Below are 21417 nucleotides of genomic sequence, written 5' to 3' on the forward strand. Positions count from 1 at the left end.
AGAATCTCAACACCCGATTGGCTAATCCTCAAAATACACTCCCATTTCATGCTAGGTAGCCCCTGGATGTGCATGTCCTGTCTGCAAACAGCCGTGTGTAGCGCGTAAGTAACACTGGGGCAGCCTTTGTACCCTTTCCACTTCACTCTCTGCATCATTCCCTCATTGGCTACTGTTAAGCAGTCACACAACCATCCACCAATCACATGCAAGACCTCTACATCTAACTCCATCACAATTCAGCACTTTAGATGTACTGTTGATCACCAAGTACAATTGCACTGTAACTGCAAAACACCTACAGCAACTACTTGTAAACTCTCCAACATTTCTACTTGCAGATTCATGCACATCCACATGCATGAACAGAAAGTACAGGTATGAATATTTTTTCAACAGTAAATCATACATGCCAACATTCCGACCCACCTGGAAGGGACATTTTCTCTGAAAAATCAGAAGACAAGACTTGTTTCATAACAATGCATTGGGCAAAGATGTATTTTTCGGCGGGAGAACCATCTGCTATGATCAAGTGTCACTTGTAAAGTTGTCTGCTCTCCAAATTTTTATTTACCCATATTATTAACTGCAATGTGCAAACTATTATTTTCTTCATTCATTCTATAATTTCTGTAATCACTGCCACATACTTAACCACATTACAACCATGATGGTATTTAATGCATTATAGTGCATACAATGTACTTACAATTTCCTTTCTATACATTATGCAAAGTTCACAATTCTATCATTTCAACTTATTTTACAAATGACTATATTAGTAATCAGACACCACACACAGTTATCTAACAAAGTGTCATTTCATGCTAAAAGATGGGAGAAATAACAGTATAATTATGGAAAAAGGCTTTCTAGTGTGTTATAAAATTACACTCAGCCAGGATGAGTACATGCACCTTTATTTATGCAGACAGATAGCCAATATAATTTCAAAGGCTCCCAGCTGAAACAACACCACTGCCCCTACAATTTTTCTTCCAATCTAGACAGCTCTTTCATTCCAGCTGGTTGCCCATTCCGTTCTAGATTTCACAACAGCATTCAACTAGGCACAGGTGCAGTCATATATATCACATAATTTACAACTATGTACAGTATTGTAAAGCAAGACATACAACATCTCCCCCCTTCCCTTCAGTCTGCAACACAATCACCAGGTCCTTCCTTGCAATCCTTACTTTATTTCAGACTCTCCCATCTCCAAGCACCAGAGAAACCAGTACTCCTATTTTTGAAACTAGATCCCCTAAGCAGCCCACATACCACAATCAAAATATTTGCTTCTATGGGTGCGTTATGCTGCGGTGGTTGTAGCCAGGGACTAGAGTCTTGGGTGCATGGACCAATGCCTACGTCACTTTGGCCATGCACCCAAGACTCTAGGCCCTGGCCACAACCACCGCAGCATAACACACCCATAGAAACTGACACCTACCAAATGACCACAACCCAAAAACAGAATACATCCACCTCAAAACTATCCACTTCAATTAACATTCTAAAAAATAATTACTACCAACTAACAAACTCTTCAATACATACCCTCTTCACCCAACGACCCACAACCAACATCATACTAAAGTAAAATAGCCAGTATTGCGCCCAGAGTTAGAATGTCCGCGGACAACCAGGGTGACCGCGGACATTGCAAACACATCACGGCCTTCTCCCACCTAAACAAATACAGCATTTGACCCATATCTTACTGCCCTACCCTCTCCAAAGACTCATACACACCAACACTCTCCAAAATTGGATTTATGCTCACTTCAAGCGCATGTCCGCGTATCCAATATGGCGGGCATATCGAAACAATTTGACGCACCTCACGCCTCATCCCAGCCCATCATACAACACATCACGTGTCCGCAAGACGATTATCCAATCAGTGTCCTATCCGCGGAGCGAACAGGAAAGTGTGCCCGCGGAGTGGACATAGATATCACTCATTTTTTTGCCTTACATTTTGTCACTTTAAAAAAATAATAATACTGGACGGATTTGCACCAAATTAACAAAAGCACACTTTCGGGACCAAGCCGCCGCTCCTGCCGCTAATTTGGTGAAAATCCGTCCAGCGGTTTGGGCTCTAGGCACTACAGACATTTTTTCCCCATTAGGTCTATGGGAAAAAAATTAATTTTGGGAGCCCCCATATACCTTTGCCCACCATTACCAAACTTTGCAAAAAAAAAAATCACAGTGGGCCATATACTTTTTTTTTTTGCAAACTTTGGTGAGGATTCGTCTAGGGGGAGCAAAGTAATAAGCCGCCCAAAAAGTGCTCTTCCTATGGGTTTAGAAACTTAATCATAACTACACGGCCACTACAGTGGGCCATGAGATATATATATATCTATCTATCTCTTTCTCCTGTGGGACCTCTTGATAAATCATACGCCCCGTTGCTTCCGTTACTTGCTTCCAAAAAGTCGACAGGGCAGAGCAACTCCACAGAGCATTCATAAATCCTGCACCATCACATTTACACCTGGGGCGCCGCCCGTCACAGGAGCAATCAAATTTCTTCGGAACCAATGCCATCAAGTAGGCCTGATGAAGAATTTTAAACTGGTTAAGCTTAACCCGGGAGTTAATCACCACCTTCTTAAAGTATAAGCGCATGTATTGCCACCTATCACCTAATTTGGAGCCGATATCCACCACCCATTGCAACCCGCATTTTGGCACCTCTCTTCAAACCAATCCCTGAACCATGTGATTGTTGCGACTTTCTTTCTTGTATTCACTGCATTAACCAAATAATTCAGTGGGGGTTGGTAGAATACCTGAGACTTAGAGGGGAAAGATGGTGACCAAGCACAGAACTCCAAAAATACTGAAACGCCAATCCAAATCCCCCCCCTCCCCCCAAGCTTGGACCTTACTTGTTCCCAAGAAATTAACTGCTAATCAGCATAGAAACCAAACATATTGTTCACCCCAACCAGAGACCACTCCTTTTTAATATGACCATCACACATCCCAAATCCCAAGCTCGGCTGTATACTGGGCAGACACCTGCATTCTCCGACAACCTCAGCATAAACTGTGCACGCCGCAGGGTCGAAAGGACACTTATTAATCTCCCTAGAAATCAAAAAGCTCTGTAATGTGTACGCAAGGGCAGCCCTCCTTTCAATCCCGACATGTGGAAAAAACTGAGAACCTGGCATCCAATATCTGGTGAACGAAACCCGAGCTGCCAGGTAGAACATCTCAATCTCTGGCACATTTAGCCCCCCTTGCTCCCAAGATCCCGAGAGCATTTCCCCCCCATCTAATTCTGGGTATCTTCGGACTCAATACCAGCTTAATTATAATTGACCTCTGATCTGCAAAGAACTGAGGGCGGGCCCATACCCGGACGTTGAGAAAGAAATGCAACAGTTTAGGGAAGATACATTTTTTTTATAAATCGCCATTTTTTGCCATTAGAGAGAGTGGGAGCGCCATCCACCAATCTATTTCACACCCCGGAGTGACTCCAGGTAAGCCCAATAGTTATCCATAAGAAGGTGATGGTGGCTTCTACTCACTAATATCACTAAATACTTCCCAACTGAACCTCTCAGAGCCCTGGGGTTGCCAAGCGGCCTCGTTCAGCTGATACAGGATCGACTTCGCCCAATTAATCTGCAGTCCTGGTATTCCCCCAGCAACTTCAACCTCCTGCAAAATAGGCAACACATTTTTATCTGGGTCCTTGACAAAGGATAACATTGTCGCGTAGAGGGAATTCAATTCCTGCGCTCCTCCCAACGCTAGTGCTATGTGTCTATGGAATGCCCTTCCGCGCACCGCCAAAGGTTCCATAGCAATTGCGATTAGATACGTGGACAGCCGACACCACTGGCACGTCCCGCGCCCCAGCTGAAAAGCCTCAGAGTGCATACCACACAAACCTATCTTTGCGGTCACCCCAGAGTATAGAAGTCTAACACACTGCTAATAGTACGGCAGAAAACCCACCCTCTCCTGTACTGCAAACAAGTAGTCCCATGCAACTGAATCAAATGCTTTTTCCATATCCTAAAGCGCACCAATCACTTGGACTGAGGGATCGATCTAAGCCAACATGGGAAACAACCTCCTCAAATTAAGGGCCGTGGAGCCAAGGGAGCAAGGGAAGTAGTCCTTCAGCCAACATTTTAGAAAATATTTTCGTATCCATATTAATGGGCGCAATCCAGGGGATCCTTATCTGGCTTTAGAATCAATGATATTATTCCCTCTCACGTCGTAAGGGTAAGGGGATCCAGACTGCAAACTCCCTTGCCACACTTGAAGCAAATACTCAAACGCGTACATCCGAGCCCCGAGCCTTAGCAGTCGGGAGATCTCTGATCGCGTTCAGGATATCGTCCTCTGTGATGGGGGCACCAACCACCTGCCCAGCCTGTACATTCAGTTCCACCAGCGCAGCCTCCTCCACAAAGAGTCTCATGGTACGCGGCTCTGCCTCACCCCTGCCAGCATATAAGACCCCATAAAACTCCCAAAACTCTGCAAGTATTAGCGCAGATTCAGAGACTAATGTACCGTCTCTAAGCCTGATCACAAGGACATCTGTTTGGCCCCTCATGCCCCACCAGCCCCAACCAACCTGGCCAAGTACCTACTTGGCCTCCCCTCTTCCCCATATCTACATGTCATGAGCACGAGAAACCATACTGCTCCTTCTACCTCTACCCTAAAGCGGTCAAGAGTAGTTTCAGCTACCATCAGCAACGGTGCAGAGGGCCAAGACTCAACCACAGACTGTAAATTCTCTCAACTCCAAACTTCTTTCCTATCGCCTTGAGCACCCCGCTCTCTATGGAAATGCATCGGCCCCTCAGATACACCGTAAACGTCTTCCAAAGGACCCCGGCTGAGGCTACCAACCCCACAATGCATGCAAAGAATGACATTCTACTCTCCTGCACCTCGCTCAGATAAACATCTAACAGCACTTGACTTAAAAAGACAATGGTTCTCAATCTGAAATTGACACAAAAATCAGAATGGCCAGACAGTGTCCTTGGAAGCATGATACAACTGTCAGTGCTACGAAATAGCCCCACCATTACATAATCGATGCACAAATGCATATTGTGCACTGAGGACTAAAAATAATAATCCCCCTCATCTGGGTGCAATGTCCGCCATAGATCCAGCAGCCCAAGGTCCACAAGCCCACCCAGTATTGCTCTGGCTGCCAAAGATGGCGACTTCATATCCACCGTGGACCTGTCCTACTCCACCTTCAGAATCGTGTTGAAGTCCCCAGCTATTATTAATTGGGTATGAGAGTACGCAAGACACAGCCCAAAGGGAGTTATAGAACCCAGAATCATCCACATTCGGGCCTCCTCCTTTCATTCTCTTTTCCCCCTCCCAACTCTACTCTCCTCTCCTCATGCCCGTAACCTTGGTCTTCACATTGATCCCCACCTCTCTCTATCTCACCACATTTCTCTTACTGCCAGATCTTGCCGCTTTCACCTTTGTAACATTCGTAAAATTCGACCCTTCCTAACCTTTCACGCGGCTAAAGTCTTAATCACCTCCCTCATCTTCTCCAGACTTTTCTACTGCTCCACTCTTTTCTTTGTACTCCCCTCCACTCACCTCTCCCCCCTCAAATCTGTCTACCACTCTGCCATCAGTTCCCTCTGCCTTCTCTCACCTCACTAGGCTGGCTCTCATTTCACTCCCAGCTCAAATTCAAGTTACTATATCTAGTCTACAAATCCCTCTATGGTCTTGCCCCTCACTACCTATCCTCCCTTCTCACTTTCTATACTCCTTCTCGTTCACTCCACTCTGCTGACCTTTTCCTACTCTCTCCTCCTCCACCCTGCACCCCTTCCCGCTTCCGCTCTTTCCAATTACTCACTCCTTTCCACTGGAACCACCTCCCCCTCTCCATCCGCTCTTCTCTAAAATCGTATCTCTTCCATTCACCTCCCCAACACCTTTTTGCTTCCTCTCTTTCTTCGGTTTCTACCACTACCCACACCTCCTACTCCCTCCCTCCCTCCCTTTCATCCCTCTCCACTCACGCTTAACCTCATTAATAATGTAAATTGTTCCTTGTACTGTTTTCTGGTTCAATCGTTATGTAATGCTTGTTGTATTTTGCGTGTTCCTCTTGTAAAGCGCTTTGGTATAAAGCGCTATATAAAAAGTAATAAATACTAAAATACTAAATATACATTGACCAAGGTAACTAGATTCTGAGCAAGCGATCCCGACACTTAACGTACCTCCCTTCTGGATCTATATCCTGCTGCATTGGAGCAAACCAGAGTTGATTTATGGACAATAACGGAGACACCATGCAAATATATGGAGTAGGAGGTATACAACTGTGCAGCTCACCAATACTTAGCAAGCATCTCATTCAATTTGCCAGCAGATGCATCTCCTGCACACAAAAAAAACAACAAAAAAAAAAGTAACCTATGCCTCTCAATATGCCACAATCTTACGCATTCTAGCATGATTATTGAGCCCGCTTGCATTCCAGCAAAGGAGGGTACATTTTCCACTCTGTCACCTTAGCAATCCCTGATCATCCTACCACATTTAGATGCATGCCACCTCAGATGGCCCCTGCTCCGACAACAATTGCGTATACTCCGTTCAGCTTCAAAGCAACGTGAACCAATTGTAGGTAACATTCCAATACCCAGGCTCCCCCAAAATCTCACCCCCACCCATAAAGTGACCCCGCCCAGCTCCAAACCCACTCCCGCTGTCCACATTGTGCAGTCTTTCCCCCAGGGCGCCGACACAGGGGCACCGGACTCTGCGACTTCGTTGGACCAACTGCCTCGAAAAGAGGAAGCAGCCCTTTTGTGCATGGATACCTAGCAACTGACCCGTTTCTTGCGAGTCTTGTAATGCTGCTGACAAATGTACATTCCTCCCGTGTGACCACTGATGTGAAGAGGGTCCTCCCAACGTTTCCACAGAGAAAAGAAAAACATCTGTTACTCAATTATTCCACTAGAACATCTCCCTCATCAGGCCCACCACCGACAGCACCTCTAGGTAGGGACTCCAAAAAACGATATCACATCAGCAGGGTCAGTGAAAAGAAAAAAATGTGTCTTATTCCCTTGTATAACTTGCAGTTTGAAGGGTACAGCATTGCGTATTGTATCCCTCTCACTCTCAGCAGATGCTTCACAGTTATGAACGAGACGCAAGCCTGCTGCACTGATGGGTTAAAGTCCTGGTAGAATGATACTCCGATTCCTTTATAACGTAAATCTGTGTGCTCTCGCACCCTGTGCGGAACAAGGTCACGCTCACGATAGTTCAACACCAACGCAATCACCGGACAGGGTTTCTGTCCCGGCCTGGGTTTCTGCACAGAGATATGGTGAGCATGCTCAACCATGATCCTTCTTGACCCTCTATTGCAAACAATCCATCTTGTAATCCATGCTATCCAATTTGGTGTTCACTGATGCAAAGCCGCTTTTCATTTCCACCAGCATTATGCCCAGGTCCAAGGTCTGGCTGGAGGTCCCCTCTGATGTAGTTGGTGCTAGCGCAGCCGCCATGGCTTCCTTCGACCCCGCCAAGCAGGGTTAACGCCATTGTGCCTTTGCACAAGGCTAGGCCCTCCCTCTGCATGAATTTTGGCGACCCTGCTTCTTATTCCCATTTGCCATCCAAGAGTAGCTCCAGGTACCAGAGAGAACTCCTGATTCTCCCACGTGGTCAGCTCAGAGCGAATTGCAGCCTGGGGGGGGATTCACGTATTCCGAGGGCGCCCAGCACAGGCCACTTATGCTCGCCACAATCGCTAACATCTGCTCCCTAAAGGCAGCCCATTCCTCCAGAGTCGAGGACTTCGTTGGGCAAGCCACTTTCCTTGCGCACCATCTTCTGAGGACGGGGAAGGCGACCGATGATGGCGCTTCCTAGAATTCTGAGATTAGGACGAATGGCTGTCGGTGGACATCCCTTTGGACTTGGATCTACAGGACCTAAGAATTTCAAACCCCTACCTACCTGAAGCTTTCCCTACCTGAAGCTTTCCCTTACGCTCCCACAAGGCCTTAGCAGTTAGCGACTGGCATTTGGAACAGTCGTCAGTGTCATGACTCTCACCCAGGCACCACAAACAAATGCGATGCGGGTCGGTAAGCAACATTTTCGACTTGCAGTCCCGGCAGGTCTTGAAGCCAGACTGCGGAGTCGGTGGGGTTGAAGAAGACATATTCACAAGGAATACACGAGGTGTGCTGAGGCTCCGAAGCAAACATGTTTGCGGAAAAAACAGAACGGAGGCTACGGGCGCTGTGCGTCCTATTTATAACATCTGGTGACGTCGCCCTCGACGGAGGCCTTCGAGGGACATCGACCCAACGCCATCAACGCAGGACGCTCTCTGCCAAAAAGATTTCCAAAGTACACAGCTGTGGACATTACATGTCAAAGATGTGGAATACATTGGAGGACACAACCCATTTGAATAATTGTTTTCTCAAAAAACAGATTTTTTAGTCATTTAAACAACCGACTAGGTGGTAGTATTTATCTGTTCATTGTTTAAAATCACAACAAATCCGAGACTGGTGGGACACGAAGTGCATTTATCAATTTCCATATAAATAAGTACTCCCTCCGTTCTAAACAAAAAATATATTCTCAAAGTGAAAATTGGAACCTTGACAGACAAATTATTTACCCATGGTAACGTTCTTTCGACTGCATGTTCCTCCCACGTAGGTCTATCATTCTGCTGGAGAATTGAGACCACTAGGATCTGAGAGCCCGTTCTCATTACGGGCTTCTTACACCAGAAAAATGCAGGATGCCATGGAGCCTAAGCAACCTTAGAAAGTCATAGACCGGGCACACTGGAATTTTTTGGACCATCTGCAAGAGATGTATATACCTTAAATCGGCTGGGGAAGCTTTTCCCGAAGCTGAATCCAGGACTGCACCAATGAATTGAAGCTTATGAGAATGTGTCAAGTGGGACTTCTTGAAGTTCAGGGAGAAGCCCAGCACATGGAGGAAGTGGCAGGTGCGACAGATGATTCCGAGACTGTTCCAGAAAAACAGCCCTGATCAACCAGTCATCTAGGTAGGGGAAGATGCAAATCCCTTACCTCCTTAGACTTGCTACCACCACTTTCATAAGCTTGGTGAAGACCCTCGGGGCTGAGGTGAGCCCAAATGGCAGAACCGAAACCGATAATGTAAACCGCCAACTGCAAACCTCAAGTACTTTGTGCTTCTGATATATTGGCACATGAAAGTAAGCATCCTGAAGGTCCAATGACACCAACCAATCCTGTAGTCTAGGGGGGCCAGAAGGATCTGCGAAAGAGTTACCATCTTTTTTTAAAAATTAGTTTGTTCATTGATTAAGTTAACATATAACAGACACAAGGCAGTGCATGACAGAACATCTTAAATCTTACATTCACAGAAGAATCATGCAACGGCGTGACTGGTCTCTGTAACGGCTGCGCTTCTGTGTTCAGGAGATGTCCCAGCCACATTATATCATCCCTCTGCTTCCCACCGCCCCACACCTGAAACTTTTGGGGGCAGTCCCTAGCCTTGGGTACCCGCTGCTCAAGGGACATACATCTGTACATTTCAGCCGTCCATGGCCTGGTCCATTGAAGGTTCATTGAGCCGGATATCTTGGCAATATATCGCTTTGCCATCCCCAATGTGACATACGAGAACATTTTTTCATGTTCGGTGAATCCCACCTCCAACCAGATGCCAAATATTGCTAGTTTAGAGTCACATGGGACCTGGGACCCCAATAATGCAGACAGCCTGCTGCAACATTTCCCTCAGAATATCTGCATCTGTGTGCATTCTCATATTATGTGGAAAAAGATGCCGCCCCCCCTCCCCCCAGCCGCCAGCCCACATTTTAGGCAGTTGTCCATATCTGTTGATCCCCCTCGCCCCGGGCCGCTCGTGAATAGTATACCCAGTGTAGTATTTTATATTGAATGAGCCGGAGCCTAGCGGCTATCCCAATCTCCCTTGGAAACAAGAGCACCTCAACCCATTCCTCTGGGGCCAGTGGACCAATATCCCTCTCCGACCTAAGTCGGAACAGGTCCAGGGACCCAAACGCTGTTAACATCCTATACAGAATGGAGGGGACCTTTGTTGCAATACAATCAGGGTAAATATTGGCTCCGATGGGTCAACATTTGGGAACCTCCCCCAGGGCAGGGAATTGGAATCTAACAGCGTGTGCCAGTTGCATATATCTGTAGCGTTCATTGCCCGGCAGCCCGAAGGCCTCGCATAGGGACGCAAGCGGCCCACCGCGTACCACATCAGCCAAACTTCCAACCCCACGTTCCTCCCAATTCCTAAAGTGCCCCATTTGACACACCTCAGAGGGGTGCATGTTGTTCCAGAGGGGCTGATTGAGTGCGAGTTTCCTCCCCCATCCTATGTGTAGGTGTGCATCAATGCAGACCTAGCCATTCATTAGCTGTGCGGTCAAGTAGCATCTCCATAGACATGGTAACCCCAGTCCTCCCTCCCACACAGAGCGTTGCAGCGTTTTAAGCGCAATGCACGACTGTCCAACTCCCAAAAGCAGGCAGCTGATGGTGTAACGGCTGGGGATTTGGGGAGGTGGGGGGGTTGGGGGGAGGACAGCTTAGCTGCACAGAGGACAGCTTAGCTGCACAGAGGACAGCTTAGCTGCACAGAGTTTCCCCTTCCTTTCTAGCAAGGCCTCGACAGTCATGGATTGACATGAGCCACAGTCGTCGACTTTGCAACCCTATCCCAAGCACCAGTCAGACGCAGTGAGGGTCTGTGATAGACATCTTGGCTCCACAGTCTGAACACCGCTTGTAGCCAGTCTTGGGTGTTGAGGACATATTCGAGGAATATGAAACAAACCCAACTGAAATTTGCTTAGGAGAGTATCTCTGCAGCACGGTGGAAAAAGCGGATCTGAAGTAACGGTCAGTGCGGGTGCTTCATATACCAGCGTCGACTTCACGAGGGACGCTACAGAGGCCATCGAGGACCAAGACTCGACGCTGCACGACGATCGACCCTATAAAAAAAAATAAGTAATCTGAAGAAATCTGTAATCCGACTTGAATATCAAAAATAAGGAATAAGGAATACGTGGGATGACAATCCATCCGAAATGTATATTTTATATCTAAAAAACAAACTAAGCAATTACAGGAGTTTTTTTTCAGTGACATGTGAAAAGGTTTTGAAGCATAATAATTTCTTTTTTTCCCCTCGACATAGGGGTTAGCCTTGCAATGGAATTGCTTTGATGACCAGAGACCTGTAATTCTTTAAATGATGGATAGTACTATGGCTTGCAGTAGATCGCCACAAAATCCACTTAATGGCTCGTTAGATATGTCACTTCGGAACCGGGTAAAGTCACAATCAGGGGCCCATCTGTAACAAATACAGTAGTTTTTATTTAATGGTTTTCTAAATGACCGGTTTAATAGCATGGTCTGAGCTTTATCAGTTTCTTGATCTGCAATTTAAAAGGACAAGATATGGAAAATTATTTTCCGGGCAGGATCGGTTTGCAATCAAACGCAAACTGTTGTACACATTTTTTAAGAAACTAGGACAATTACATTTAATTTTGCAACATCAAGCACTTCATCACAAAGTAGCTTCAGTTGCTCTTTCAACCTCCCACTAACTTCCAATGTTAATAATGCATCCATTTAAACACTAACACTGCAGGTAAAGCATCTGATGGTAAGCACTACATGCAAGGTTAATATGACTGGCAGGCATCATGCTGCTGCAATTTACACACATTAGGTCATCACTTCACTCAACCTCTACCTGAGAAAATTTCTTCTTCATTTCATCAAAGATACTTTGTCTGCAACTCCAAAACATACCCTATGACGAACAAAGATATCTTAAATGCAATAAAATTAAAGTTCTTTCAAAATTGTGCTCAAAAGGCATGCATCCATTATAAGAGCACTCAGGAAGATGCTGATTGTGTATACAAGTGAAAGAAAACGTAAGGAGGCTATGGATTGTACAGAAATTGATAGTGGCACTGTATTTTTTGTATTAACTAGTTCCACTCAGAAAAGAAACTGGCAGCACATTCATTATTGAACATAGACATTTGTGAATCCACATATTAAGGAACAAGTTACTTACCTGTAACTGTTGTTCTCCAGCATGGGTCTGGCATGGATTCACATGTTCATGAATATTCCCCATCAGGCTGGGAATCCTCGGTAAAGAAAAAAAAAAAAATCAGTATCAGTTTAGTTTCTGAACTGTCTTTCTGCTAGTAACCACTCACTGGTCTCTGGGTCATACTGCCCCCAGCCAATGACTGCCCTCTACCTAAGCCCCTCCTCTGGCAGCCATCTTCAGATTTGGTAGCACATAAAGTAGCAGTATGGCCAAGAGAAGAGCCGCAGAGGGTTTGGAAGGGAGGGTTTGCATGTGAATCCATGCAGACCCAGGCTGGCGAACAACAGTTACATGTAAGTAACTTGTTCCTTCTCCAGCATGGGGTCTGGCATGGATTCACATGCTCATGAATGCAAGAATACATAGCAGTACACACACATGCACAACCACGGGAGGTGGCAAGGCTCAACAGTAAGCATTTCAACAACTCAACATTAAGCATCTCTTACATCCTCACCAGGTTCATCTTCAAGCAAACAGGTTGCGCAGCACTGCCTGGCTGACTCTGGACTCCTCCCTGGAATCCCAGTCGACGCAGTACAATCTCGTGAAGGTGTGCATCAACATCCACATAGCAGATGTCCAGCAGGGGCACACCGGACAGAAACGCCGTAGTAGCAGCGATCGGTCTGGTTGAATGGGCTCAGGGACGGCCGGGCAACGGTCGGTTTGCCAACCGGTGACAGTGCATGATGCAGCCGGAGAGCCATCTGGAAATGGAAGCCTTCGAGAGAGCCTTCCCTTGGTTCACAGGTCTAAAGTTCACAAACAGCTGTTATGTCTTCCGAAAACTCTGTGCGGTCCACGTAGAACTTCAGCGCTCTAGCCACATCCAGCGAGTGCAAAGTCCTCTCAGCCGGCGACGAAGGCAACAGGAAGAAAACAGGTCAGGTAACACCAAGGGCTTGTTGAGATGGAATTCCACTGGCACCTTAGGCATGAAGGAGGGGTGTGCGTCCTCGGCACTACCCTCGCCTCGTGGAATGTCAGGTATGGAGGTTTACAGGAGAGGGACTGGATCTCTCCCACTCGTCATGCGGAGGTGATGGCCACAAGAAACGCCGTCTTCCACGATAGGAACATCAGCTGTGCCAAATGCAAGGGCTCGAAACAGGCCCCCCCCCCCCATGAGCCTAGTCAGCACCACGTTGAGCTCCCACGCCGGTGGCCAGAGCCTTCACCGGCGGGATCGAGTGGAACAGTCCTTTCATGAACTCCTTCACCAGGCGGTGAGACCACATCGACGACCGCCCCGGAGTTCTGGTGTAGCGGGAGATAGCTGCCAGAAGGATCTTGGAGCCCCGCCTTGGCCAGCGACAGCAAGTACTGCAGCACTTGAGGGGCAGTAATCCGTAGAGGGTTGATCTTCTGTGCACGGCACCAGACAGAGAACCTCTTCCACTTATGTCCATAGCACTTAAAAGTCGAGGACGCCGGGGCGTGGCTTGGAGCGCCACCGATGTGGCTGCTCCCCTGAGGCCCGCCGTGCGAAGCCCGCCGCTTCTGGGCCCCTGATGCGGCTCCGCGCCCGTATACCGGAGCCCAGCTGATCCCAAGGACGTCGGAGGACCTGAGGCCCACCCGGGCTGAAGCGGGGACCACGACGATCAACGGAGACGAAGTTAGCCGCTCCGGTTCACCGAGCCGGCCGCAGCGACGATCTCCCAAGATGGCGGCCGTGCTCGTCTCCCGGCCCTGGAGGGCGGTGAGAGCTTTCTGAGGCCGCATTCGGACGCGGCTCAGTTTCTCGAGCACCCGGGTCGCGGCGGAGCAACATCAGCCCCCCGGACCTCTCCTCCGGTGCTCTCCCTGGGGCGACCCTTGCTTCCGACGCTACCAGCCCGAGCCTGCACTGCCCGACGAGGGACGATACGGACGGTGCCCTTCAGGTAGGAGCTGCTGGGGGTGAGGCTCGCCGAGGCCACGCAGAGAAATCCCTCCACAGCGCCTGAGGTGGGGGCCGTGCCATCACCGCCCCCCCCCCCCCCTCCGCCCTCCAGCGGGCTCCTACCTCTCACCACCTAAGACCCAGAGATCCGGCCTCCATACGCCACACTCCTGGGGCGCCCCGGCCCACACCACCATCTGGAGCCCCCGCTCGGACCCGGGACCCCTCCCACTATCATCCCCACCGGGCGATTCAAGCCTGGGTCCTCGGAGGAGGAGCGGTCCTAGCTGGGTCACATCGAGGGACCCACAGCGGCAAGCCCCGAGAAGGGCCTGACCAACGCCGCCCACCTGGAGCCTCGACCTGGCCACACTCTCATCCCGGGCTGCCCCTGACGGGTAGGCCCCTTCGGCCTCGGAGGTGACCTGACTGCCTACACCTTGGGGCGACCCGCTCTGCTCTCTCTGGCCTAGTCTCAAGGGGGCGCACGTTACTCAATCCCCCCACCGGAACTTACGCCCCACATACCTGCCCACCATCAAGATTTGGAGAGTTCACCCCCTCACTCGAATCCACTACACACCGGCCAAGCTTGGAATCAGCTTCCCTTTTCTCAATCAAGAGCCTCGACGCTCATCCACAGGGTGGGCCGCATAAACCATCTCCCCACCCACGACTCACCAACATGTCGAGACAGTCGAAAGCTATCAAAAATGTGGACATTGCCACCATGCTCACCGCTCCTGATAAGGGAAAGAAACCGGACTCAGTTACTCCCGCCCCAGGGCTCTCCCAGGAGGGGGGTGACTCCCCAGCCACCAGAGGTGATCTGTTGGCGTTTATGGCAGACATCAAAGCCGAGTTTCGGTCCTGCATGTCGGAACTTACCTCCAAATTGGAACAAACAGACCATAGGGTGACCGAAGTGGAGCAGAGACTGAGTGAGATCGAGGATCGCTCCCAAGACCAAACAGCCGCCATGGGAGATATCCAGCAAACAGTAAGAGCCCTCCAGGACAAGTGCGAAATCCTCGAATACAAACAAGAGGACCTGGAAAACAGAGCTCGTCGGAATAACCTCCGTATTAGGGGAGTTCCGTCCTCAGTCCCCGACCAAAATCTTGCAGGATACATAGGAGACCTCTTTCAAATTCTCCTCCCGCATCTAGATAAATCCCAACTGCTGCTGGATCGGACCCACAGACTTCGTCCGCGACGAGGAGTAGACTCCGACCAGCCCCCAGATGTCATAACGAGAGTACACTATTTCTCCACTAAAGAAGCTATCTCCGCCATCAGTCGGTCCGGAGATGAACTCTCCTTTCAAGGTCACCCGCTCCAAATTTATCAGGATCTCTCCCTCTCAACCCTACAGAAAAGAAGGGCTCTCCGACCTTTAACCCTCTTCCTCCAAGAGCGTAAAGTCAAATACAGATGGCTTTTTCCCACAGCCCTGCAATTTTCGTATAATGGCTCCCTCCGGAGAATATCCCACTTAGAAGATGCCGCTAAAATCATGCAGATATCCTCCCCCCCTGAGGGAACCACTTCCCCAGACTTGGAAGCCTCGGGAAGCCCTACGTCAGCCCTCCCCCCCCAACCCAGACGTCCTCCATGGTCCAAGGCCCCCCGAAACAGGAGAAGATAACCCGAGTCCGAGCGGCCCCGGATGCCTCCCGCACCTCCGGCGTCCCGGACGCCCAACGTCCTTTCAGCTATATTCAGAAATAGTAACTCCGGCCCAACACAATCCCACGCTCGCCCAGCGCGGCGGGCTTCCTCCACGGCCTATGCCCCCCCTCCAAGATCCGCTCCATCTTAGAGCCCTTGGATGCAAACGTTATTTTGCCAGACACAAATGGCCCTGTTGGCCTGGGGTGGGGTTACACCCACAATGTTTCCCACCCCGCTAGTTAAAAAGTTGGCCTCCCGTTGGGGGCCTCGGTTAAAACTGCAAGTGCGGTACAGTTCACCTCTCCACCCTCTTCACGATGGCAGCTGATGAACAACCTGGAGTCCCCCCTCCATCCCCTACGCATGGAACCCCTAGCTCCCCGATCCCGGAACACCGGACGCTGAGATGCCTTTCTTGGAACGTTAATGGTCTCAACTCCCCCCCCAAGCGCAAATCGATTCTCCAGAAGCTACAAGATGAGGAGGCCGATGTGGTGTTCCTCCAAGAGACTCATCTCCTCCCGGCAGACTTTGGCCGGCTTCGATCCAGCATATATCCACACCAGTTCTTCGCCTCGGGGAACTCCAAAAAAGGGGGCACAGCGATTATGTTCCGGAAAGACTTGCGCCCCCAGACCCTGGACTCCATGATGTGCCCGGAGGGCCGCTTTGTGGCCGTCAAGTGCCTCCTGTTGGGGGACCTCTACACCTTGGTATCGGCATACGCACCCAACTCAGGACAGGCAACCTTCTATGACTCCTTGGGCTCCTCCCTCTCAAGCTTTGTGGAAGGCCAGACAATAATCGGTGGGGACTTCAATGGGGTCCCAGACCCCACTAAGGACAAATCTAACCCCCCCGCCCTTGGCGAATTCGGCCAGGCCCTCAGTCTGCTGCGGCTCTTCAGAACCTTAGAGGTGGTGGATACATGGCGGGTGCTTCACCCCACCGAGAAAGATTACTCCTTCTTTTCGGGCGTACACCGAACTTTCTCCAGAATCGACCTCCTTCTGGCTTCCCCTCAAACTCTCGCCCTCGCTAATGAGGTATCGATAGGCCAGCGAATCCTATCGGACCATGCCCCAATAATAATGGAACTGAGCATTCAGAACACCCACGCCAAGGCAACACGCAGATGGGCGCTCTACGACCCGATCCTCAATGATATGTCAATCAGAGACAACATAACCACCACCATCAAGAACTTCTTTGAGGAGAACCTAGCTGCGGACACCTCCCTGGCCAATAACTGGGATGCAATGAAAGCTGTAATTCGGGGAACGTTGATAGCCCAAGGCGTGGCATACCACCGAAACCGGAAACAAATCCGTCTATCCCTGGAGGAGGACCTGCGAGCAGCTGAGGAAGCCCAGAAGAAGAGTGGCTGGTCCCCCAGAACACAGAGAGCGCTCCGCTCGGCCAGGAAGAAACTAGAGGCCCACTACGCAGAACACACTGCGCAACTCCTGGCGAAGACCAGACAATTCTACTATGCCAAAAGCAACAAGGCCAATAAGCTGCTGGTGGCCAAGCTAGCTAAAACAAGACGGACCAACACCATTATAGGGCTCAAGGACCCACAGGGGGTGATACACCACTCTGAACAGGCGAAATTACAACTAGCCTCAGACCACCTAATCCAGGTCATGACAGCGCCTCCCCGGGATCGATCAAAGCAGGAGGAATACCTACGGAACGCAGCCTTGACGCGTCTCCCAGACTCCACACGGGAGCAGTTGGAAGCCCCAATAACAGCTGAAGAAGTTGACGAAGCCATCAAGGCCCTCAAATCACGGGCCCCGGGCCCAGACGGATTCCCCCCGAGGTTCTATAAGATTTTTAAGCTCCAGCTCATCCCTCACATAGTGGCCCTGTTCAACTCTTTTAAGGTCTCGGGATCCGTGACCGCCACAATGCAGGAGTCGGTGACGGTTCTCCTTCCTAAGCCGGGGAAAGACCCGAGAGATCCGGCGTCATACAGACCCATCGCCCTACTGAATATCGACGCCAACCTGTACTCGAAGATTTTAGCTAACCGCCTGGCACTCATCCTCCCGGATATAATCCACCCCGACCAAACAGGCTTCATTCTTCACCGAGCGGCAGGGGACAACATCCGGCGGACTCTGAACCTAGTGAACATCGCCCACCGCAACTCCCAAGGCCTTGCCCTAATGGCCCTGGACGCAACCAAAGCCTTCGACAGAGTCGATTGGTCCTATCTGGAATGCACTCTGGAAGCATTTGGGTTCGGCCCCACAGCCCGAGCCATGATCCTGGCGAACTATAAGCACCCTCGAACCATCCTCAGGATCAATGGCATCCACTCAGCTCCGATACCTCTGTCTTGTGGGACGAGACAGGGCTGCCCGCTGTCTCCCCTACTCTTCGCCCTCACAATGGAACCCTTCGCCCAGAAGATCAGGTGCAATGAGTCCATTAAGGGCCTTCAGGTGGGCTCCTCCCACCACAAGATCGCTCTCTACGCGGACGATGTCCTATTGACACTCACCGAACCCAACACCTCAGCGAAACACGCTCTGGCCGAAATAAAGGAATTGGGGGAGGTCACCGGCTTCACTGTCAACTTCACCAAATCAGTGGCTTTAGGAGTCGGCCTCCGCCCAGAGGACAAGGAGGCGTTAACGGCTCTGTGCCCGATCGAATGGCGGGACCACTCGATCCCCTACCTAGGAGTTCTCATCCCAGCGAACCCAAAGGAGACCTATCAGGTGAACTTTCCCAAACTGACCAAGGAGCTGGAGGGGGACTTGAAACGCTGGTCCACGCAGGAGATCTCATTAATGGGCCGGATCACGGCCGTCAAGATGAACCTGCTTCCTAGGTTCCTCTATGCCTGCTCATCTCTATCGGTGCCCTTCCCAGCCCAGGCTCTCCATGACTTACAGAGGAAGATATCCAAATTCATATGGAAAGGCAAGAAGGCCAGGCTCCCCCACAAAACCCTGATTGGCAACGCCAGGCTAGGAGGCCTGGGGGTCCCGGACCTGCAGGCCTATAGGACAGCGGCGCAACTGTCACATCTACACGCCTGGCAGACGAGCACAGCCCGCCCCAGATGGGTGGAACTGGAGCAGGCCCAGCTTCCGCTTCCCCTCCGGTTCCTCCCTCACATCCAACCCTCCCTCAGGGCACGCTGGAAGGACATCCTACTAACAACAAAGCAGACCCTAAGCTCCTGGGATTGGGCTCTAAAGCAGAAGGGAATCCCGAGGGGCCGAGGCCCCCTTTCACCGATCTTTCACAACCCCGACTTCTCCCCGGGATCTCTCCCTCGCAACTTCCAGAATTGGATAGACGGAGGCCTGGAAACCCTGGGGCAGATGTACTCCGAAAACAGACCCCGGACCTTTGAGCGGTGCAAGGAGACTTTTCGGCTTCAAGAAAGGGACAGATTCACATACTGCCAGCTCCGCCACTGGTGTTCGCACCCCCAGACCCTCCAGGCGGCAACTCGCCCCCCGACTCCATTGGAGCTAACTCTTGCGGACCTGCCGGCTAGAGGAAGAATCTCGGCTATATATAGACGTTTCCTGGGGGACTTCTTGGCGACAAAAACTCGATCTATGGCTCAGTGGGAGGCGGACCTAGGCCATCCGATCGATGACCAAGCTTGGGTAGACATATGGTCCCGCACCCACTCTTCCTCCACTTGTGTCACCAACAAGGAATGTGCATATAAACTCACCCTACGCTGGTACTACCCCCCTCTCAGACTCCACCACATGAACCCACAAGTGGACCCCGCCTGCTGGAGAGGCTGCAGTCAACCAGGCTCCTACTTTCACATGTGGTGGACATGCCCCAAGATCCAGCAATTTTGGGCCAGGTGTCTCTCCACCATTGAACAAATCACCGGCTCCGCCCTCCCACTGGACCCTGAGACAATTCTGCTGGGGATCCCGGTCCCTGGAATTTACCCCCGCTCCGGCAACAGGGCTAAGCTCCTCACACAGTGCCTCCTGGCGGGCAAGACGGTTCTGGCCCGCTTCTGGAAGTCGCGGGACGGCCCCTGCCTGGCCCACTGGTGGGGAAAATTGTGGGACATCTTAATAGCGGAAAAGGTTACCGCTGCGAGAGCGGGGTCCCTGCACCGCTTCCAGAATGTGTGGGCCCCAGTGCTGGACTATGATCAGCGATATCCCGCAATGACGTTCAAGCCAATCAACACCCGCTGGGCCCTGAGAGACAAGGAGAATACGCATCAAGCGGGGGAGCTAAACTGAATCTCTGGCCCGGGAAAACCGGAATGAGGGGGGGAAAGGGACTCAAAACTAGAATCTTTTCTTTGCAATATCGTACTGCCACCCGATACTGTCTGTAACCTTTACTGCCTTGCTATAAATAAACATATTTAAAAAGTCGAGGACGCCCTGGCCTTTGCAAGTATCTCCTTTCAGTCCGCCGGGATATCGTAGCCTCCGATCTCTAGTGCTGCAGTAGCCAGGCCTGTAGGTTCAGCGATCCCGGGTTATGATGTAGGATGGCGCCTCCTTCCCTGGGGAGAATATCCGCGCCCGTCAGCAGTTTGACTGGGGGGAGGGGGGACGCTGACAAGTCCAGAAAGTCCAGGAACCATATCTGCCTCCGCCACGCCGGTGCGACGAGGATCATCCTGCACCAGGACCGTCTGAGTTGACTGATGAGTCGCAGAAGCAATGGCAATGGTGGGAACGCATACAGAAACAGGCAGTTCCAGGTGGAAGTAGAATGTATCACCCAAGCTCCCCTGCTGGAGAAACTTGCTGGCGAACCTCCGGCACTTGGTGTTCACCGCCGTCGCAAACAGGTCGATCTGGGACTGCCCCACCGTTGGAATAGGAGATCCACTTGATCCTGTCGAAGTTCCCACTCGTGGCAAGAGCGCAGCTCCCTGCCGAGTGAGTCAGCGACAGTGTTTTTCACTCCTGCCAGATGAAAAGGTACCAGGAACAATCCCTGGGTGACGGCCCAGTGCCACAGGTCCTGCGCTTTCTTGGATAGGGCAGGGGGATCTGGTGCCCCCCTGCTTCCAGATGTAGAACATTGTGGTGGTGTTGTCGGTGAAGATCCGTACCACTTTGCCCTTGAGGGACGGAAGGAAAGACCTGAGGGCCCAGAACACGGCCCGGAGCTCCAGGATTTTGATGTGTAGGGACCTCTCCTCCGGGAGCCAAAGGCCTCTCACGTGCAGATCTCCGGTGTGCGCTTCCCATCCCTCCAGGGAGGTGTCAGTCATCACAGTTTCCTGGTGCGTTGAGGTCTGGAAGTCCATGCCTGCGGGTGCCCCACCACCGGATCGCCTGACGGAAAGTCTCATTGAAGGAAATCTGGTCTTTGAAGCTCCCCGCCACTTGCATCCAACGGGCGTCGAGGAAATCCTGGAGTGGTCGCATCCGCAGCCTGCACAGGCGCACGAGGTAGATGCAAGAGGACATCATGCTGGGCAGGGACTTGATGGACCTCACCATGGCCACTTCCATGGTCAACAGCCGTTGTACCTTGCCTAGGATGGCCTTCATCCTCTCTTCCGACGGTGAAGCCAACCGTGCCACTGTGTCGAGTCTGGCACCCAGGAACAGGACGGTACCAAGTGGGACTTCCCAGATGGAGAATCCCAG

The 21417-nt window shown here is 50.8% G+C and overlaps 1 protein-coding gene across 3 annotated transcripts in view; it reads right to left on the reverse strand.

The window, feature by feature from the left end:
• Positions 1-21417, reverse strand: part of USP47 (ubiquitin specific peptidase 47) — a 2970466-nt gene that overhangs the window by 2877390 nt on the left and 71659 nt on the right. For 2 of the 3 annotated variants that reach the window (XM_069623644.1, XM_069623642.1), the window contains exon 2: positions 11860-11919. The exons of the other annotated variant lie outside the window; for it this stretch is intronic. In XM_069623644.1, coding sequence (XP_069479745.1) covers positions 11860-11919 — 60 coding nt within the window. The remainder of the gene's footprint in view (positions 1-11859; positions 11920-21417) is intronic. 3 annotated transcript variants of the gene reach the window in all.

Source organism: Ambystoma mexicanum, chromosome 11 (genome assembly GCF_040938575.1).
Source record: "Ambystoma mexicanum isolate Mex_15411 chromosome 11, UKY_AmexF1_1, whole genome shotgun sequence".
NCBI classification, from domain to species: Eukaryota; Metazoa; Chordata; class Amphibia; order Caudata; family Ambystomatidae; genus Ambystoma; species Ambystoma mexicanum.